General features: G+C 41.9%; 1 protein-coding gene across 5 annotated transcripts in view; it reads left to right on the top strand.

The window, feature by feature from the left end:
- Nucleotides 1-20,350, top strand: part of DENND5A (DENN domain containing 5A) — a 109,125-nt gene that overhangs the window by 17,023 nt on the left and 71,752 nt on the right. For 2 of the 5 annotated variants that reach the window (XM_048855656.2, XM_048855654.2), the window contains exons 2-4: nucleotides 7,244-7,315; nucleotides 7,944-8,053; nucleotides 8,944-9,604. In XM_048855656.2, coding sequence (XP_048711613.1) covers nucleotides 7,244-7,315; nucleotides 7,944-8,053; nucleotides 8,944-9,604 — 843 coding nt within the window. Of the gene's footprint in view, nucleotides 1-7,243; nucleotides 7,316-7,943; nucleotides 8,070-8,943; nucleotides 9,605-20,350 lie in introns of those variants that run through there. The other 3 variants (XM_048855657.2, XM_048855655.2, XM_048855658.2) reach the window with 2 other exon arrangements.

Below are 20,350 nucleotides of genomic sequence, written 5' to 3'. Positions count from 1 at the left end.
GTCTGTAGTCACCTAGGCAAATTGGTGAGGCTTTTTACCAAACCTTGTCCAGGAAGTGGGGTGCAAGGTTTTGGGAAGTATTTTGGGGGGAAAGACGCGTCCAAACAGCTCTTCCCCAGTAACCAGTATTAGTTTGGTGGTGGTAGCGGCCAATCCAAGGACGACGGGTGGAGTATTTTGTACCTTGGGGAAGTTTTGACCTAAGCTGGTAAAGATAAGCTTAGGAGGTTTTTCATGCAGGTCCCCACATCTGTACCCTAGAGTTCAGAGTGGGGGAGGAACCTTGACAGCCTTCTTAAGAAGATTACTGTTGTGTGGGTAATTTCATTCCCAAAGAAGACTCAAATCTTGCAATTCTGAGGAGAGTTGCTGAAGGGAAAGGAGTTTATGGGGCCTAAACCTTATTAATCATCTCAGTCAGACAGGGCTTAGCTGTAGGCATCCTCTCCCATTAAGGTGTACCACCCAGGATTACTGCGGGCAAACACAGAGGAGAAGCCTAAACACAAGAGAGGAGATGTGGTTTGGCAGGGGTGCAGGTGACACACATCATAACATGGTCTTTGAACAACTTTCAAAAGAAACCTTGTGGCTTGTTGTTTGTCAGATTAAATGCAGTTGGTTGTTTGAATATGGGATATTCTAAATACAGCAGTTGTACTGAATGTGCCATGAGTAAATTCAAATAAACAGATGCATGGCTAAGCCCTTAATGCTATCTGAATTGAAGTGCAGTCATTTCATAGTAAGTATAAACAAGATCAGGATTGATTGGCTAGTTCCTTACCTTGTCTTGTGAGTCCATGCAACACAAAGAGTATGTCTTGGTTACTAGAGGTGTGGCATGAAGTCTAATAAGGCTGTGAAAACAAGTTAATTTTATCAGTTATCCACTAGAAATCATGTTAAATTAAAGGGTTCTTGAAACTTGTTTAACTTTGTTCTAGAATGGACAAGTTCTTAGTTTCCTTTACATTTGTAAGGTCTGGTCTCCACTACAGACCTATATTGGTATGACTGTTGCTCAGGGGGTGAAAAAGCACACCCAAGCAGTGATGAGCTGCCAAAATCTGAAGAACCAGTTCCTTCAGTTGCTCCGGGTCTTCGGCGGCACTTCGGCAGCGGGTCCTTCTCTTGCTCTGGGTCTTTGGTGGCACTGAGGGACCTGCCACCAAAGTGCCGCCTAAGACGCAGAGTGACTGAAGGACCCGCCGCCAAAGTGTTGCCAAAGACCGGGAGCAAGTAGAGGACCCACCGCCAGAGTGCTGCCGAAGACCCAGAGCGCCGCCGGGTGAGTAAAAAGGGATTCTCAAGGGGAGCCTTCCTAGCCGGGAGCTCAGGCGGGTCGGACAGGATGGTCCTGCGGGCCAGATGTGGCCTGCAGGCCGGAGTTTGCCCAACCCTTTAACAACCGGTTCTAAACTGGCTTCAAAATTTTTAACTGGTTCGCACGAACCGGCTCCAGCTCACCACTGCCCCTGAGTGACATTGTTATATTGACCTACCCCCCTGTGTAGACAGCTCTGTCAGTGGGAGAGCTTTTCCTGCCGACATAGCTACTGCCTCTCAGGGAGGTGGATTAACTACGCCGATGGGAGAGCTCTCCTGTCATCTTAGAGCGTCTTAATTAAAGCGTTACAGTGGTGCCGATGCAGCATTTTAAGTGTGGACTTGCCCCAAGACAGCTCATCAGCTGAGCTTATTTAAAGCTCAGGCAGAAGGGAGGTATTGAGCAACATCTCGTGAACTGCATCAGTTAATGAGCTCAATATTGAACTTTGATGCTTCCTGCCAGTGTAAGTTTGTATTTGATACTTTTCTGTGATATGCCTCACGGTCGGCATTACGAATGGGGGTGGGAATTGAAATCTTGGGATTCTATCTGTGTGTGCAAAGGATCCTGGGGAGAGGAGGAGATTATAGTAACTTTCTATGTCAGGCAGGTCTTCCCCAAGAATTTTCAATCTAGTTTAAGAGGAGATGCAAGTACCTTTATCAAACAAATAAAAGTAAAGTGTCAAAGGATGGGAACTATAATAAACACAAACTTCACTTGTGTTCCTAACTATTCAAACTTTATATCTTAACCTTATTCCTGCTTACATTATTTTCATTTAAACCCACCAATTTCTGTGGCTTCTTTTCCACTTTGTTGATATTGTGGGGACTGTGGAAAAATGGGGAAAAGATAAGGTAAATGAAGGAAGCATGAAGCATAGTGAGATAAAATAAGTAAACTTTCCCTCCCTGGCTGCTGTGAGTCCCCCCATCTGTGCTGGGACTCTCTGTGAGAGGAGGAGCTTTTAAGCTATGTCTTCAGAACCTATGTATGGGCTGAATAATTGATTGACAATACCTACCTTGAGTTAAAACTCCAGTGTAGACAAACCCTTTCTGTGTGATGGTTCAATACCTTGCACAGTGGGAGCCCCAATCTCAGCAGGGATCTCCGCATGCTGCTGTAATACAAATAGTAATGTAATATTATAAAATTGGCTCATTATATTGAGGCACGCACCAATATGTTCAGAAATATGCTGGCCTGAAGTAAAATACTGGAAAACAGTGTTGCCAACCCTGAAGATTCAAAAAGTCATGAGACTGAGAATAATAATGTTTTTTGGGGTCTGGTCTTTTTAGTTCTTAACTCCCCTCTCCTCCCGCTGAGTGTGCGCGTGATGGTGCGTGTTGCCTACTCCCACATTTTATAGGGTACGGTGATTTTTGGTCACCTCCTGCAGCCGCTCTTTCCCCCAACGCCCAAATCAATCCTGTTCCCTGTTCAGCCCTGTCCCAGCCTCATTTCTGCTCTTCCTGGGGTTCTTCCTCCCTCCCCTACCCCGACCTGTGGGGGTGGCTGCATGGGGGGCAGCTCCATGGATGTTGCTTCCCTCTTCTCCCCATCCACTTCCCAGGCTGAGTGTTGGAGGGAGGGGAGTGGAGGTGCCATCCCATTGCTCACAGGAGGGGTGAGGGGAGCAGAGACATCCTGAGCTGCTGGGTTCTTCCTTCATCCTCTTCCCCTCTGCCCCTCTTATGAGAATTGTATCCCCGGAGGGGGAGCAGGGAAGAGCCTTGCCTGGCTCCTGCAGCAGCAGCGATTGGCTGCTCTACCCTAGTGGGCAGGCCAGTGGAGAAAGCAGCCAATCGGGGAGGCTTCCCCTGTGTTTCCCTGCCCCCTGGCAGGGTGAAATTCACTAGAGGGCTGGAGCATCTGGACTCATCACAAGATGAACACCAGCCCTGGCTGATATCTGTCCCTTGGAACAAAAAACAAAATAAAACAGACAAAAAAATCTCAAGAGTTGGCAGCACTGAACTTATTGGACACATCAGATTTTTACAGAACTTTTCTTTTCTCTTCCATCCTCATCTTCTTAAGTTTAGAGAAACTGTTACTGGTGTTTTCCAATATTCAATTTACTGTGTCTGTTAAACTTGATCTTCCCTTCTTTATTGAAGCCTTTGAGGTCAGCAGTAAATGAAGAGATGTCAAGATGATTTGCTTTCTCCATAAGCCACATGGTCCTGTAATCTGCCAATTGGCAATGCCAGAAACATAGTTAACACCTTATTTGCTTTTATCTGCACTTTGAGATAAACAATGCCCACAAGCAATATATGTTCAAATTTCTCTTGGTAGATGTGTTCAGCAGCACTAAAACCTGCAGTTGTTGAATATCTTCCTTTGGCAGTTACAGGAAAAGTGTGTCTCAGGGGGTGGATTTTTGGACTCAAGAGGCCACATCTTGGTTTTCAGCCTGAACTTTGCATTAAGCCTTTTCTACATAACTTGCTTTTTGAAATGTCCTAATGGAACCCACCCGTTTTCTTTTGAAGGCAAGATTGCTCATTCTGAAGGCCCACTTGCCAAGGCTGGTAAGAGACACCTATAAGGTGAAAAGACATACTGTGGTGAAAGGAAAGATGAGCACTGTTAACTTGGAAAGATAACAAGACAAATCTGAAATCAGGAAATAGCATCAGTTCTCCCAGATGCTGATGAAGACTGAGCATGATGGCTGTATGTACAGAAGAACAGTATCAAGGCAATGTTGAACATAGCCTACTCATACAACAGTGGCACATGTGCACTAGTTTGATTTCTGCTAACTTTACAGGATGGTATGTGAGTTTTGTTTTGTATTTCCACCTGGGCCGTGGATTGACTTAAAAGGGAAAAAAACAAACACTGTTGACTTCTAGGGGTCAAGTCAGTATCTTTGGCTTAACTTTGACAGTGTCATTTTAAAAGGTTTTAACTTGTAGACACAGCTATAACAACCTCTGATTTCACCTATACTGCAGAGCCACACTTTCTTTTCTTGCTGCAGGTTCTTAAATATATTTCAGACAGCTTCTCTTCAGTGATATCACAATGTTACTCTTAATTGCAGAGTTAAAATGGTCTCAGCAAACATGTACTTTGAAATTGATCATTATGAAGCATCTTGTTAAAAGAAGGTTCCTAACCCAGGGAATATTTGTGTTTTCTTTTCTTTTAAACATCTGCTGATAATTGTGGTTTTGGGAACCTGGTGATTGAAACCACCTACCACAAAGTATAGGAGAGAAGTTGGCATGCAAGTGTTTACTTCCATCTGAAATACCATGGAAGAAAAACAACAAACTAACTTAATGAATGTCTATCTTTTTTTGAATTGATTAAAGCTGACATTACATCATTCTAGACTGACACAGTATAGAAAATAGTATGTGTTTTAAATCTCATGACTTGTTTCTAAAAGCCTGTACTACAGAGGTCTCTGGGGTTTTTCCTTGGAGTCTGTGTGAAAGTTGAGAGATCTGGGGTGGATGTGTGGAATGTCATTTATTTTTCTTTGCCCATTTTTGACAGTGGTAGCTTGCATCTAGGACAGTGGTTTTCAAACTTTTATTTCTGGCTACCCAGTTGAAGAAAATTGTTGATGCCCGCGACCCAACGGAGCTGGGGATGAGGGGTTTGGAGTGTGGGAGAGGCTCAGGGCTGGGGCAGAGGGTTGGAGTGCAGGAGGGAGTCAGGGCTGGGGGTGCAGGCTCTGGGGTGGGACTGGGGATGAGGGGTTTGGCGTGCAGGAGGGGGCTCCGGGTTTGAGGGGGGGTTCAGGGCTGGGGCAAGGGATTGGGGTGTAGGACTGGGGTGTGGGCTTACCTCCGGCAACTCCTGGTCAGTGGTGCAGCTGGGGTGCAGAGGCAGGCTTCCTGCCTGTCTTGGCACTGCAGATCGCGCGGCTCCCCGGAAGCAGCCAGCAGCAGGTCCGACTCTTAGGCAGAGGTGCGCAAGCGGCTCCACATGGCTTTCGTCCACAGGCACCGCTCCTCCAGCTCCCATTGGCTGGTTCCCAGCCAACGGGAGTGCAGAGCTGGTGCTTGGGGTGTGGCCTGTCCCCCCTGCTTAGGAGGTGGGCCTGCTGCTGTCTGCTTCCAGGGCACAGCACAGTGTCAAAACGGGTAGGAACTAGTCTGCCTTAGCCAGGCAGCACTGCCAATGGGACTTTTAATGACCCAGTCGGCGGTGCTGACCAGAACTGCCACGACCCAGTGCTTTCCATTCCGTGACCCATTACTGGGTCGTGAACCACAGTTTGAAAACCACTGGTCTAGGCTGTTGGGTTCACTTTTCGTTTAATTATTTCATTTTAAACTGTTCCATAAATGTCATTGTTACTAAATAGTCCTTTTTGTTGACTCTGACCCTCCAAATGATCTCGTTAGTTACATTTTAGAGGAGTTATATGTGGTCCTTATTTTCTTTTTAATACCCAAATGTTCTATTAATAGATTTCAAATTTTTCCAAATAGGCTCTTGCACAGTAACTAGATATAGCTTATCTATATAGCATAGGCTCTTGCACAGTAACTAGATATAGCTTATCAGTACCATATAAAGATGTACATAATTACAAAAACAGCTGAAAAAAGCTGCATGGCAATCAGATACATTTACAGAAAAAAGGTGGGTGTGCAAACTAAACTCATGAAAGTGAAAATTGGGGGCTCTTTTTTAAATATGGGGGATTAAATATGTCAGATCCAGCATGGCCTGGCCTCTGTTAGGTTCTGATTCTGGAAAAAGTCACTGTTCAGTACAGCATTTAAAGATGATTAACTTTGAAGTATGTGCTTAAGTGATTTCCTGAATTGGAGCCCTTGTTAGGGATTTTCACGTTAAGAACCCCATTAAAAGAGTTGGTAGAGTTTGCTGCTGTGTCCCCTCAGAAAGCTATATTTGGGAATGTGAGGACATTTTGCAGAACCTAATGTTGTGCAGCGCAAAGATTTTAAGCTGTTTCAGTCAATATAGAAGTGTAATTTTAAATATGACTGTAGAAGAACAGAACAAACCCAACGAATTCCAAATCAACTTCCTTTGCTGCTTAATTATTATGTACAAGATAATAAATGAGGGGTTGAAATGTGGTGGGGTTTTGTTTTGTTTTTTTCCTTTTGCAGGTGTTGCTGAAGTCTCTAGATTTATTTAAAGCATGTGATTTCATGTAATTCTGCCCAATTGTTACAGCAGCTGTTACTAACTGCATGCTTGCTACCACATTCTAGTAAGAAGGCAAAGGTTATTTTGGGAGGCAAATTTTGTTTGCCTTTAAAAAAAAACCAAAAACCAAGTATTAAAAATTGCAGTTGGTGAAGTGAGCTACAGCAGCAAGACCCATGATGGTTGAATTTTATACTCTGGAAATTAAATTCATTCCAGCACAGAGGCTCCAAATGAGGCTTTATGGGCCATATGGGCTTTAGGCCTCCCATTACTCAATGGGGGAAGTCAGCACCATGTCCATGCACCACTTAAATCTCACCTAAACCCTATTTTGAGGGTTTATGTAGGTCTTAACTGGTGCATAGGTCTTGGCCTGGGCCCTTGCATGGGGTGAATTTCATCATCTCCTCTTAAGGGAATTTTAGAATATGGCTTTTAAAGAAGGCATTAGTTTAACATGTAGTTAATTACCACTGCAGTTGTGTCTTGGCCAAGGAGAACTGTTGTGCAAGAATTCCCGTCCTCTGAAGTGTATTTATTGCTGACATTTCTGATGGCTTATTAATGCTCCATTTTTATAGCTATTAATATGCTTAAGTAGTATGTGTTAGGAAAATATGGAATCAAATCTATTGTGCCGGCTAATTTTGTATGACATATTGTGCATTGGTCACTTCTAGCTGTATAATTACTGAATAGTTCACATTATTAAATTGTAATGCAGTGTTGTTTTTATTTGTTATATAGCACTATGCCAGTATATACAGGCCTCTAAAACCCGAGATGGTGCCGGCTGTTTCATTGCAAGTGCAGTAGAAGGTAAAAGGAAAAAAAAGAAACACAGCACAGACTTTCTAGCTCTTTCAATATCTTTTGTGCCCTTTGACCTCTTAACTTCCTAGATTCTCTCTTCACAGCTGACTTTTTTTTTAAGTAGGGGGTGGATTTCCAGACTGTCAGTCTCCAAGAAGAAAATTTGAGGAGATTTTTAAGTGATGTCACTTGTGTCTGTCTCAAGCTCTGTCTTAAGCTTTTCGCTTCACCTTTGCATCTCGTCTATTTGTGCTTTTCATGGGTAATATAATTCAGATTATGTTCTGCAATGTATTCTATTGCTGTGCTCCAAACAGAATTTGAAATAACCCAAATGCAGCTTCTACAGTTGCTGCTAAAAAATAAAGACAAAACAGTAACTGTAGACTGCCTCTAGCATATTCACGTTTCAAGAAAAGCACAGATAAATAATGGTGTATAAATGTTACCAGTGCTAATACTTTTCAGTCTAATTATATGCTATCTTGCATTTTCTGTTTCTGTTAAAGGGAATGTCTGTACTTAATCCACTTATCTTCACGTTTGCCTACTGACATTTTGCTTTCTGGCCTTACGTGAAAGAGCTTGGAAAGAGAATGAAATGATTGATTTGATTTTTTTTTCACTTTTTCAGGTGAAAATTTTGAACAGACTCCATTAAGACGCACATTTAAGTCCAAAGTTCTTGCTCGTTATCCTGAGAATGTAGAATGGAATCCTTTTGACCAGGATGCAGTGGGAATGGTCAGTATGACCTAAGGTGCTCTTTGTTTTTGTTGGGTTTTTAAGACTAGTGCTCCCTTTACTATAATTGCCCAACTGGATTCTTTCAAGAAATTATCTTTTGATAATGGCAAAATAAAAAGCTGCAGTACAAAATGTTAAATACTGATTGACAGGTTGCTCTAAATTTTGCAGATTAGTTTAAATGAAACAATTCCCATTTGATTTTATACTTGGAGAATATAAAAAGGCCTTTTCCCCTAAAATAACTGATTTTCATATTATCATGCAATTTTAGGGCCAGAAGTGACCTCAGGAGGTCATCTAGTTCATCCCCCTGTGCTGAGGCAGGACTCATGATGAATAATTTTTTTACCCTTATGCTGCAGTATGCCAAAGAGTAGACTGTTGGAGTAGAAGTGAGGGAAAATTAGTCTTTTGTGGTTAATGATTAGTTGTTCTGTCTACATCTATTTTTCTTTTTCAGGGAATGGAATTTAACTTCTTACCTCACCTTGTATTTTTACTGTGCTTTAAATAAAACATATGTTCTTCTTTTAAAAGCAAAAATCATGATCAAAACATTTTTTCTTCCACTATTTTTGTAGGGTGTAATTCTGTTCATATGAAGCCAGTGATAAAGTTTCCTGTGAACTTCAGTGAAAAATCAGATGTGGGCCTTATGCTGCATGCCTTTGTTCTGTGTAATAACTCTTAGTTTTAATGTGTTTGTGTTTAAGACACTACCTAATGTAATAATGTCTTACAAAATCTATTTAGAGAGAAATGAAATGTAATGTCAGTCCTCAGCATTCTCAAATGCTGTCTGTTATTGCCAAAAAATTTGAAAGAAACAAAATGTAATTTAGTATTTATTTAACTTTTCCCACTTTTTTTGTTTTCTTTTATAGCTGTGTATGCCTAAAGGGCTTGCTTTCAAGACCCAATCTGATTCCAGAGACCCTCAGTTCCATTCGTTTATAATCACCCGTGAAGATGGCTCGCGGACATTTGGGTTTTCTCTCACATTTTATGAGGAAGTTACAAGCAAGCAAATCTGTAGTGCAATGCAGACATTATATCATATGCACAATGCTGAATATGACATTCTGCATATTCCACCCACAAATGACAAAGATAGCTGTAGCAGCATAGAAGACTGTAATGTAACTTCTGTATCAAAGCTACAGCGTTTTAACTCCTATGATATTAGCAGAGACACACTGTATGTCTCTAAGTGCATTTGTCTGATTACCCCAATGTCTTTCATGAAGGCTTGTAAGAAAGTACTTGAGCAACTTCACCAAGCTGTAACTTCTCTTCAACCGCCACCGTTACCTTTGGAAAGTTACATCTACAATATTCTCTATGAGGTTCCTCTTCCTCCGGCAGGGAGATCCTTAAAATTTTCAGGTGTTTATGGACCAATTATCTGCCAGAGACCAAGCACCAGTGAACTGCCATTATTTGACTTTCCAGTTAAAGAAGTTTTTGAATTACTTGGAGTGGAAAATGTGGTTCAGCTCTTTACTTGTGCTCTTCTGGAATTCCAGATACTGCTTTATTCACAGCGTGAGTACTCTTGTTTTGTCCTGTGTAACTAATGGCATGAGTTTTTTTAATAGAGATTCAAAAAAATAAATAGCTGTAATAAACTACTATTGGCATGTCACTGCTGTCAGTGTGTTGCTGCTGTCAGAGTGATTTAAATCAGACCTCACTGGAAAGTGAAGGCCCTCAGCAACTCTGAAAATCATAGTACCTAACTTCAGGCACTTGAGTTTGAAAATGTTGGCCTTACTTTAATATTCTGTATGCATGTAATGACATGAGGCAGGACAAGAAAGCTGGCCGCCTTCTTTCTTTGCAAAATCACCATTAATTAGAGGAGTAAATGGATGGTTTCTCCCCAGCTTGCTGAATTCCTGCTCTGCCTTCACTCAACGAGGGGCATCTTAGGTGTGGTCTACACATAAATTAGGTCAACACAGCTATGGCACTTGGTGGTATAAAAAATTCACAGCCCTGAGCGCTGTAGTTGTGCTGACCTAATCTCTGGTATAGATGCAGCTAGGTCGATGGAAGAATGCTTCTGTCAGCCTTGCTGCTGCCTTTCCTTGGAGATGTGTAGTTCCTACACTGATGGAAAAAGCTCTTCTGTCATTGTAGGAAGTGTCCACGCTACAGAGCTACAGCAGCACAGCTATGGTGCTATAGCTATGTCACTAGACTGCCTATAATGTAGATATATACAGTTGTAAACAGGGTGGATAAAAAAAAATCCATGATTTAAAAAAAAAATCAATTTTTTAAATTTAAATCTGTTTTTTTTTATAAAGGTATTTTTAATTAAGATCCATGATGCGATATAATGTAATAGGGATTATACATTCTCAGTCTATAGTCTGAGACAATATATTCATGTAATGTTTAAGAAAAGTTTTGTAAATGAGTTCCAATAGTTCATGGATCAGGAACCCAATCTCATGGGGTTCCAGGGCTTCTGTATAGATTATTTAGGTTAATCTTTCTATCTACCTAATGGGACTCAGTGCTCAGTCTAGAAGATATCAGAGATGCTTAGTTTTTCAATTCTCAAACTGTGGATTTGTGTCTTCAGAGATAACATGCTTGTTCATAGCAAAAAATGTTTTAAAATAAATTAAGTATATAGAGGTGAGAAATAACAGACCTCAACCCTATTGTCCCTCTGCAAGTTTGTGTTCACAGTCAATCCCTTACCTCTCTCTAAAGGTGCAAAGTTTCAAAAAGTTCAATGAATAGAAGATTGGTGGGGGCAGAATAGTTCTGGACAAGGAGAAGAAGTCTGGAGATAAAGAGGGAGGGACAGGTAGTAGAAACAAATGTGAAACTGTTTGAGCAGCATATTTCAGAAGTCTTGAGGTCTTTCTGAGTGTAGCCTTCATTGGTTTGAGATCTACCATACCATTCTCTCATTAGAAGGGAAAACCTATAACGGCAGCAGGCTGTAACAGAGACCCAGAGAAATATTTTAATGAAGTTTCTCTTCCTGTGGGTAAGACAGGCATGCGTGCAAAATGCAAATAGTGCAACAAAGAAATGCAAGGCCTGGTTTCATAGAATCATAGAATATCAGGGTTGGAAGGGACTTCAGGAGGTCATCTAGTCCAACCCCTTGCTCAAAGCAGGACCAATCCCCAATTTTTGCCCTCAATCCCTAAATGGCCCCTTCCAGGACTGAACTCACAACCCTGGGTTTAGCAGGCCAATGCTCAAACCACTGAGCTATCCCTCCCCCTAAATTGTTGTTTCCTGAATGAAACAACATCATGAGAAGTGTTCCTTCTTTGGAGGAAGCTGCGTTGAAGATGATGAAAGGAACATGACTGAACATGCAGGATCTTCAGGTTGGTAAACTTTATTTTATACTTCTTTCTTAAGGACTGCCTGTCTTCCTTCTGGACTATTCTTGAATTCTCATGTTTGAGCAAAAAAATACAGTTGTTACTCTCTGGTACTATCAATTTAGATGCAGTTGTGATAAAAAAAATAGCTGAAATAGGCAGATCTTCCTTTTACAATTTCACCTTTAAAGTAGTACCGAGTGTCAGTGAATGCAATGACTAATACTAAATGAGCAGTATGGTAATAATAAATAAATAACTGCATTGACTTACTTTGTTTAGGAGAATCTGTCCTCAACATACAGGATTCTGAAGACTATCCACCTTCAAGATCATCATCATTTTCTATAGTTTCAGCATTATCTGCCAGTGATAGTGTTTCAGTCACACCATGTATGTCACATAGCCACAGTATATCACCTGTAGCAAAAAGAAAAAAAATCTCCATCATCCAGAAACAACCATAGATAAGTATGTGTTAAGAACCAGCAGATTACAAAAAGAGGTAATTGATGAAAAAATTGCCTGGTTTGTTTATACAACAAACTCTCCTTTCCGCATGATTGAGCGCCCACACTTCATTATCATGGTTCAGTCATTAAGACCAGGATACAATCCACCCAACAGAGCAGATGTCTCAGGCAAATTGCTGGATAAAGTGTATGAAAGAAATTGAGAGGTGTGCAAAAGGTCTAGAGGGTAAAATTGTTAACCTGAGTCTTGATGGGTAGAACGGTGTCCACAGTGATCCTGTTGTATGTGCTTGTGTGACAACAGAAGAGAATGTCTTCCTTAGAGAAACAATTGATGCATCAGGAAATACACACACAGCAGAATACTTACAAGAAGTAGCAGTAAAAGCTATAACAAACTGGGGAAAAAATTCAAATGTCTAGTACGCAGCTTGGTCAGACAAGGTTGCAAAAGTATCCAAGATGAGAAGAAATTATTTAGAAGAGAGTCCCAAGCTAATAACATACGGTTGCAGTGCTCATTTGATGCACCTCCTAGCCAAAGACTTCAGTGTTCCAGAAATAAAGGCTAATGTTGTTGAAATTGCAAAATACTTCCGTAACAACCGCTTTGCAGCAGCTGCTCTGAAAAAAGTGGGAGGAACCAAGCTAACTCTCCCACAAGAAATGTGATGGAACTTAGTCGTGGACTGTTTTGAGCACCAAAGCAAGAACTGGCCTAATCTGATGACAGTTTGTGAACAAAATCGTGAAAAAATGGATGGCACTGTCACAGCCAAAGTTCTCAACATTGGGCTGAAGAGAAATGCTGAACACATGCTGAGTACCCTGAAGCTCATTTCCGAAGCCTTGAACAAAATGCGGGGAAATAGCTGTTTTATTGCTGATGCTGTTAAAATTTGGAAGGAACTGAGTGAGATCTTAAAAAGAGAGATATGCAATGACAGAGTTAAATTACAAGCATTAAAAAAACAAATGGGACAAGCACTATCTCCAGCTCATTTTCTTGCAAATATTCTCCATACTCGGTACCAGGGTCAAACCTTAACTCCTGAAGAAGAGGAGTTGGCTATGACATGGACATCCAGCAATCATCCCTCCATAATGCCATCTACAATAAACTTCAGCGCTAAAGGTGAACCATTCAAGAAATATGTTTGCTGATGATGTTTTAAAGAAAGTCACACCTGTGAACTGGTGGAAGTCACTTAAGCTCTTGGATTCAGAGACTGTTGAAGTGATAATCTCACTTTTAACAGCAGTAGCTTCTTCTGCCAGCATAGAAAGAATATTTTCTTCCTTTGGACTAATTCATTCCAAATTGAGAAATCGTTTGGGACCTGAAAAAGCAGGAAAGCTTGTTTTCCTTTTCCAGATTATGAGCAAACAGGAAAACAAAGGTGAAGATGACTTCTGAGTTAGCTGCAGAAGCCAATATTTTAAGTTTCTCATGTTGACCTGGCTGACAGTCTATTTAATTTTTGTTTTGTTAATTATTTCATTTAACTATTTTAGTTTAAAAACAATTTTAACAAAAACAAACCTGATGTTAAACAACTTGAACGTTTAACTAAATTCAAAAACTCATATGCTTGTTTTGTTAAAATATTATGTTTGCTGTTGAAGAAAAAAATCCAGAATACATAACGTTGTTGTTTTAGTTACATAAAACAATTTAAATGTCTCTCTGGTGGTGGTCTCCTCCTAATACAGCATGGCAAGAAAATCCTCCAAATATTAATGATTAACCTGTTGAAATGGAGATAGTTCACCTCCCAATGACTTCATAAATATCTGCTTCAATTATCTTTGGTAAATGAAATAACCAAACAATCATTCATGTTCTGATAAAGCTGTAAAACTAATCTGAAAAGTTTTCAAAATAAATCACTTTACAAATGTATAGTGTATACCTTCTAAAAATGAAACCTACGTCTGAGCTGTGAAGTGTAACGGGTTGTTAACTCACCACCATGGTGCCCCCTGCTGGTTGCTCCGGGAATTAGCTCTATCCAGCTGTGGAGCGCCCTCTGCAGGTGGTGTCCTGCCCATCGCTGTGCTCTGCGGTGCTGTCTGGGACCTGCATTGCTCCCTGGCTTGTGGCGTCCTCTTCTGGACACAGCCCTCCGGCTGTGCCCCACTCAGTTTTCTCCCCTTCCAGGGGTATCTGCAGTCCTCAGTCTCCACCTGCCCTTGTGACCAGCTGCAGCCCAAAGTCCCTTCCCTCAGGGCAAGCCACAGTCTGTATCGGGCCAGGCTCCTCCACGGCCAGGTGCATGGAAGAGGGGGACCTAGGCCCGCCCACTACTCTGGGTCCCTGCCCAGGGTCCCTCTGGCAGCAGCCATGTCCTGCCCTCCTTCTCTCCCATCTGCTGCTCATGCTCCCTGGGCCACTTCCCCTTTGGCCCTTGCACCTTCTCAGCCCTTACTTGCCAGGCTGAGGCCCCTGAAAGAATCAGGCTGGAGCTTTCCCTCCATTCCCCTGAGGCTGCTCTATCTAAGGTGCTATCCCTGGGAGCCTGTCCTCCTCCCTTGCTTGTCAGGGAGAGATTCCTGTCTCCTCTGCTTTGTAGCCTTTATATGGAGCTCAGCCTGGCCCTGATTGGCTGCTTCTAAGCCTTCTGTGATTGGCCGGGTTCTGCGCAGCCGCTCCAAGGGCTGCTATTAACCCTTTGTCTGCCAAAGTGGGGCAACTGCCCCACTACATGAAGAATATGTATTAAGGTTATTACAACCAACAAGAATGCACTTTTATGTAGAAATACATGATTGAGTTGAGTCTTCCTAAATCAGATCCACCCTGGTTGTAAACATACAATGAACTGTATGCCCCAGGTTGTATTTCAAGAGGCATTGTTCCCTTAATTCCCTTCAAGTTCTTTACCCGGAGGTATCTTATGTCCAACCATTGTTTGGTTTCCTCCTTGCTCTTTGTATCAGACCCTTTTGATTTAATTCCCTTTAGCCAGTCTTAACAGTATCAAGTAGGTAAACTGAGGTACACATAATATTTATAAAAATGACTCTCTCCTGTTCTTCACATATAGGTATATCTGTTCACTAACAAAAGAAGCTTTATATAGAAGCTTGTTAACTTCTTTGATTGTAGTTGTCCTGTAGTGTTTTAGTTTGCCTCAAGTGGTCATACTCAATTGCTAACATAAGTTGCTACTTGACTTTGCTAGAGTTGCCAATGGTCCAGGAGATTGCACTGGTTCCTTTCTGTTCTATTAAAATGCTCCGGACACAACTGAACTTTCTTTGATATTTGTCTTGAAAAGGAACTGGGAAGTACTTTGAAGTAATTTGAAAGTTTGCTTTATTTTATCCTAGCTCCTGTGAGTGCTCCTGTATCGTTTGGTGAAATGCTCTTTTTTTAAAATTTACTACAGCAAAACCTCTAGGAAAATTGCAACCGATATCCCTACTCTATTTCTAGCATCAGCATAGTTAATAATGTTTGTTTTTCCTCTTTCAGAAGAGGAAGAACACCGCTGTAATAAAACTGTGGCCACTTATTTTGGTACTTACAATGACACACTCAATCTAAAAATTGTCTGAAGTTTTTTTTATATAATCAAAGGTGTTACTGGTAACATTTACCACTGGGACTAGAGAAAAAGTTGTTGTTTTTTTTTCCCAGCTTGTTTACTTTATATACTTAACTATACCTTGTATATAATTTTCACTGTTTCCCATATATGATCAGTTTGATTTCCTGTTTTGCTTATGTGGGGTTTTTCAAACAGCAAAAAGGGAAAACACTTTTAAAACAGGGAAGTTTGATTAAAAAACCTCAAAATTTGGCAGGGGAACTCCGAGGCAAATAGAATGTGAAATCATTTTAACTAATTTTTAGCATGGTCTAGATTTTGTTGACAGTTGTGTCTGAGCATGGATCTAGGTGCTGAACTTTAAACACCCAAATTTGAAATTTTTGCTCTAAAAACTTAACTTTTTTTTTAAATCAGTCATGAAACCTGATTTTTCCAATTATGTGACAACGTAATTGGTTAGAACAATTTCTGTTATGCTCTTTGGGTCAGATCAGATCACTGTACTAGTTCAGTAGAGCTTGACTAACAAGCATACAGATCTGAAAATCTAAAAAGTTAGGGTGCTTGTCTACACAGGATGCTATGTTGCTTTAACTTCAGTTTTCAGAGTAGCAGCCGTGTTAGTCTGTATTCGCAAAAAGAAAAGGAGTACTTGTGGCACCTTAGAGGCTAACCAGTTTATTTGAGCATAAGCACCTTAACTTCAGTTTGTTCACCTAGCCTTGTGTCTAGACGTGAACTTTTTAAAAATTAAATTATTTGGCATCTTAAATTGCAGTAAGTCATCCTCCCTGGAACAGGAGTAAGTCCACTTCCCAGTGAGTTTGTTTACTTTAAAGTTTGCATGGACTAATTAAGTACTTCACTTCTGACAGTCCTCCAACTAGTATCCCACACTGTATTTATTCACTCCTGGATTGGCCTGTCTTCGTACCTTTGTGCCCTCTACTGCTCTGGGTCATCTTGATTGGATGTCACTTCTCTGTTTAAATGCTGTATCAGGTAGCGGTAGTGAGTTCCCACGCCGAGAGTAATGTACCCATTATAGCAGCCGGGGTGCTCCAGGCTTCCACATGGATCTCTTTAGAGATCCTGGACTTGTTTGCCCTCTCTGGAGAGCTGTGTGTCTAGCCTCATCTAGAGAAGAGTTACCAGAATGTAGAAACCTGCAAAAGCAAATGAAGGTGAAGGGGTGCTGGCCAAGTCAAAGCTAAGGTGCTATAGCAGAACTCCCTGAAGAAAATGAAGGACATGTTCAAGGAACTTGTGACTGCATCCCAAGAGAGGACTGCTAAGGCAAAAGTGTGGAGGGATGGTTTCCTGGATAACTCTCAAAGGTTTGTAAGTGAGCGCATAGCCCTGGAGAAGGACATAATGCAGACAGTACAAACAGCTGTGATAGAGCAGGTTTTGTTATGAAGATCCTGCATTGCATGCCAACCTTACAATAGCCTGCAAACTATGGAGAACGCACCATACTGGGACCATCATTTCCATCATCCTAATTACAGGCCTTTCCCACAACAGTCAATTATATTGGAGATGGAGAACACTTTTGAGCACATCGCATACAGGAGTTTGAACGCTTCATAGTTTAGTTTGGCCATGCCTTAGTTCCTTTAGTTTTAAGCTTTCACTAAGTTCTTGGTTAACTATGTACTTGGTTAACACGATAAAAATTTTTGTTAAACTTGGCTGCAGAACTTCATTGAGGTATAGTTCCACCTATACATTACGTAACATTTCCCCAAGTGGTATCAGTTCCTAATCAAATAAAAATACACAAACACATTTCAGTCATTTCCTTGACTACAATACATTCATTACTCACAACTATTGGCTTCAGAGTAGGAGTACAATGCATCCCTGATCCTGTCTTGTTGGCTGCTGGGGTCATTTTTCAGAGATGCCACCTCTGGCTGTCCATAAAATTCAGAAAGTTTCTTCACCCCTTCCTCTCACCCACCCGCCATGTGCTCTCATTGCTCTCAGATGTTTTGCAAAATATCATAGTACTTATTACATAGGATACATGTGGATGAGAAACATCCAGCCTTGTCATGTAGCACCCTCCACCTTCATTTCCTTCTTCCAAATGCACACTCCTCTATCATTCTGCAGCTAATCGGGGTATAGTTAAACAGGTCTTTTCTCTTATCCAAGTGTCCAGTAAAAGGCTTCAAAAGCCAGGAAAACAGAGGGTAAGCTGGTCTCCCAGAATAACTCCATTAATGTCCAGGGTGGTATGGGGAGCAAAAACTCTCTTGCTTGCTTCAGAAACAGGCCAGAGTTTCTAAAGATCCTGGCATGATGGACCTTTCCAGATCACACCACACTAGTATTTGTGAACCTTCCGCAGTGATCAACCAGGCCTTGCAGCACCATGGAGAAATACCCTTTCCTGTTTATAAAGTCTCAGACCTGGTGTGGAGGGCAAAGAAAAGGCATGAGAGTCCCATCAGTGGCTCCAAAACAGTTCAGGAACCTTATCCATGGAAAACTGTCAATAACCTCTCCTGTACTGCAACACTTTGTGACCCAGCATAGCTGCACCCCCTGAATAGCATTACAAACTTCCATGAGGTCAGCACTGACAACTGATCTACCAATACCAAACTGGTTAGCTGCTGACTAGTAGCAATCAGGGGTGGCAAGCTTCCAGATGGTGATGGCCTCTCACTTCTAGCCTAGATGAACCTACTAACAGGATGCACAACTGGGTGGAAAACTGTACTCAGAGTAGTTATCAGTGGTTCAGAGTCAAACTGGAAGGGCGTATTGAGTAGGGTCCCACAGGAATCTTTCCTGGGTCTGATTCTATTCGGTATCTTCATAAATGATTTGGATAATGGCATAAGCAGTACATAGAATCATAGAATATAAGGGTTGGAAGGGACCCCAGACGGTCATCTAGTCCAACCCCCTGCTCAAAGCAGGACCAATTCCCAGTTAAATCATCCCAGCCAGGGCTTTGTCAAGCCTGACCTTAAAAACCTCTAAGGAAGGAGATTCTACCACCTCCCTAGGTAACGCATTCCAGTGTTTCACCACCCTCATAGTGAAAAAGTTTTTCCTAATATCCAATCTAAACCTCCCCCACTGTAACTTGAGACCATTACTCCTCGTTCTGTCATCTGATACCATTGAGAACAGTCTAGAGCCATCCTCTTTGGATGTATAAAGTCTGTGGATGATACAAAGCTGGGAGGGTTTGCAAGCGCTTTGAAGAATAGGATTAGAGTTCACAATCATCTTGCCAAACTGGAGAAATGGTTGGAATTAATTAGGATGAAATTTAGTAAGGACAGATGCGAATTACTGCACTTAGGAGGGAATAATCAGTTGCACAAATACAAAATAGGAAATAATTGCCTACGAAGGAGTACTGCAGATAAAGATCTGGCAGTTGTATTGGATCACAAACTAAATGAGTCAACAATGTAATACTGTTAGGAGCCCCTGGCTGCCCTAGCCAGGGGCTCCAAGCTACTAGTCCCGGCTGGGCTGGGGAGGCACAGGATTTGCTCTTCCCCTGCACGGCTGCGCCTGGGGGGAGATCAGACCCACTTCCACCTCTGGCAACCTCCTGCAGCTGCAGGAAGCTCCAAGGCTGCTGCCGAATTCCAGAGCTGTTTTTTCCCCCAACAGTATTACATTGTTGACTCATTTAGTTTGTGTCAACAATGTAATACATAAGTCAATAATGTAATACTGTTGGGGGGAATGTATTAGCAGGAGTGTTGTAAGCAAGACACAAAACGTAATTCTTTCACTCTACTTAGCACTGATAAGGCCTCAACTGGATTACTGTGTCCAGTTCAGGGACCATGCTTCAGGAAACATGTAGACGAATTGGAGAGAGCCCAGAGGAGAGCAACAAAATTAATTAAAGGGCTAGTAAACATGACCTATGAGGAAAGATTAAAAAAAAAAAAAGTTGGGGGGGTTGGTTTTGTCTGGAGAAGAGAAGACCGGGGGTGGGAAGGGTGGAGGGGTAGAGGGAGTACAGGGGATACATGATAGTAGTCTTCAAGTATGTAAAAGGTTGTTATAAAAAAGAGGGTGATAAATTGTTCTCCTTATCCACCGACGAGAGGACTAGAAGTAATGGGATTAAGTTACAGCAAGGGAAATTTAAGTTAGGTGCTAGAAAAAACTTCCTAACTATAAGGGCAGTTAAACACTGGCACAAATTACCCAGGGAGGTTGTGGAATCTCCATGATTGGAGGTTTGTAAGAGCAGGTTAGACAAACACCTGTCGGGGAAGGTCTAGATGATACTTAGTTCTCCCTGAGTGCAGGGGACTGGACTAGATGACCTAACAGTGTTCCTTCAAGTCCTGCATCTCTGTGATTCTCCATGCTGAGGGGAACTCATGTTGGCGTTCTGCTGCTGCAGGTCCAGGGTGAGTTCTGCGCTGCTTTCTGGGAAAGCAGTCTGTGTCGTCCCTGTTCTAATCACCGCTCTCTCCTGCCACTCATTGCAAGGTGACCGAGCCCAGAAGCAGTACTCTGCTGAGTCAAACTGCTCCAGATAAATGCCCTGCAGAAGTAACTGTTCAACTTCCTCCTCCTCTTGTAGTCATATTCCTACAGCATCCAAATCCGTACAGTTGGAAGACTGCCAATACACGTGCGTTATCCTGTTCCTATTAATGACTGCCATGATGGTGGCGCTCATCAGGCCCTCTCTGGTGCCTCACAGCAGTTCGAAAACAGCACTGACAAAATACAGATGTATTAAGGGAAGCCAGGAGAGGAATTACATGAGTTTTTAGACTCCACGTCCCAAAATTCCTGTAGGTTCCAGTATGCATCTCTGCCCAATGCACTGCAAGAAAAAGTAGACCACAGAGCTGAGTGGCAGAACATTGCACCATGAGATCTGCCCAGAATGCTGTG

The sequence above is a fragment of the Caretta caretta genome, chromosome 6 (genome assembly GCF_965140235.1).
Source record: "Caretta caretta isolate rCarCar2 chromosome 6, rCarCar1.hap1, whole genome shotgun sequence".
NCBI lineage: Eukaryota > Metazoa > Chordata > Testudines > Cheloniidae > Caretta > Caretta caretta.
Note: the sequence above shows the minus strand (reverse complement) of the source record. Positions and strands in the feature narration are given on the sequence as shown.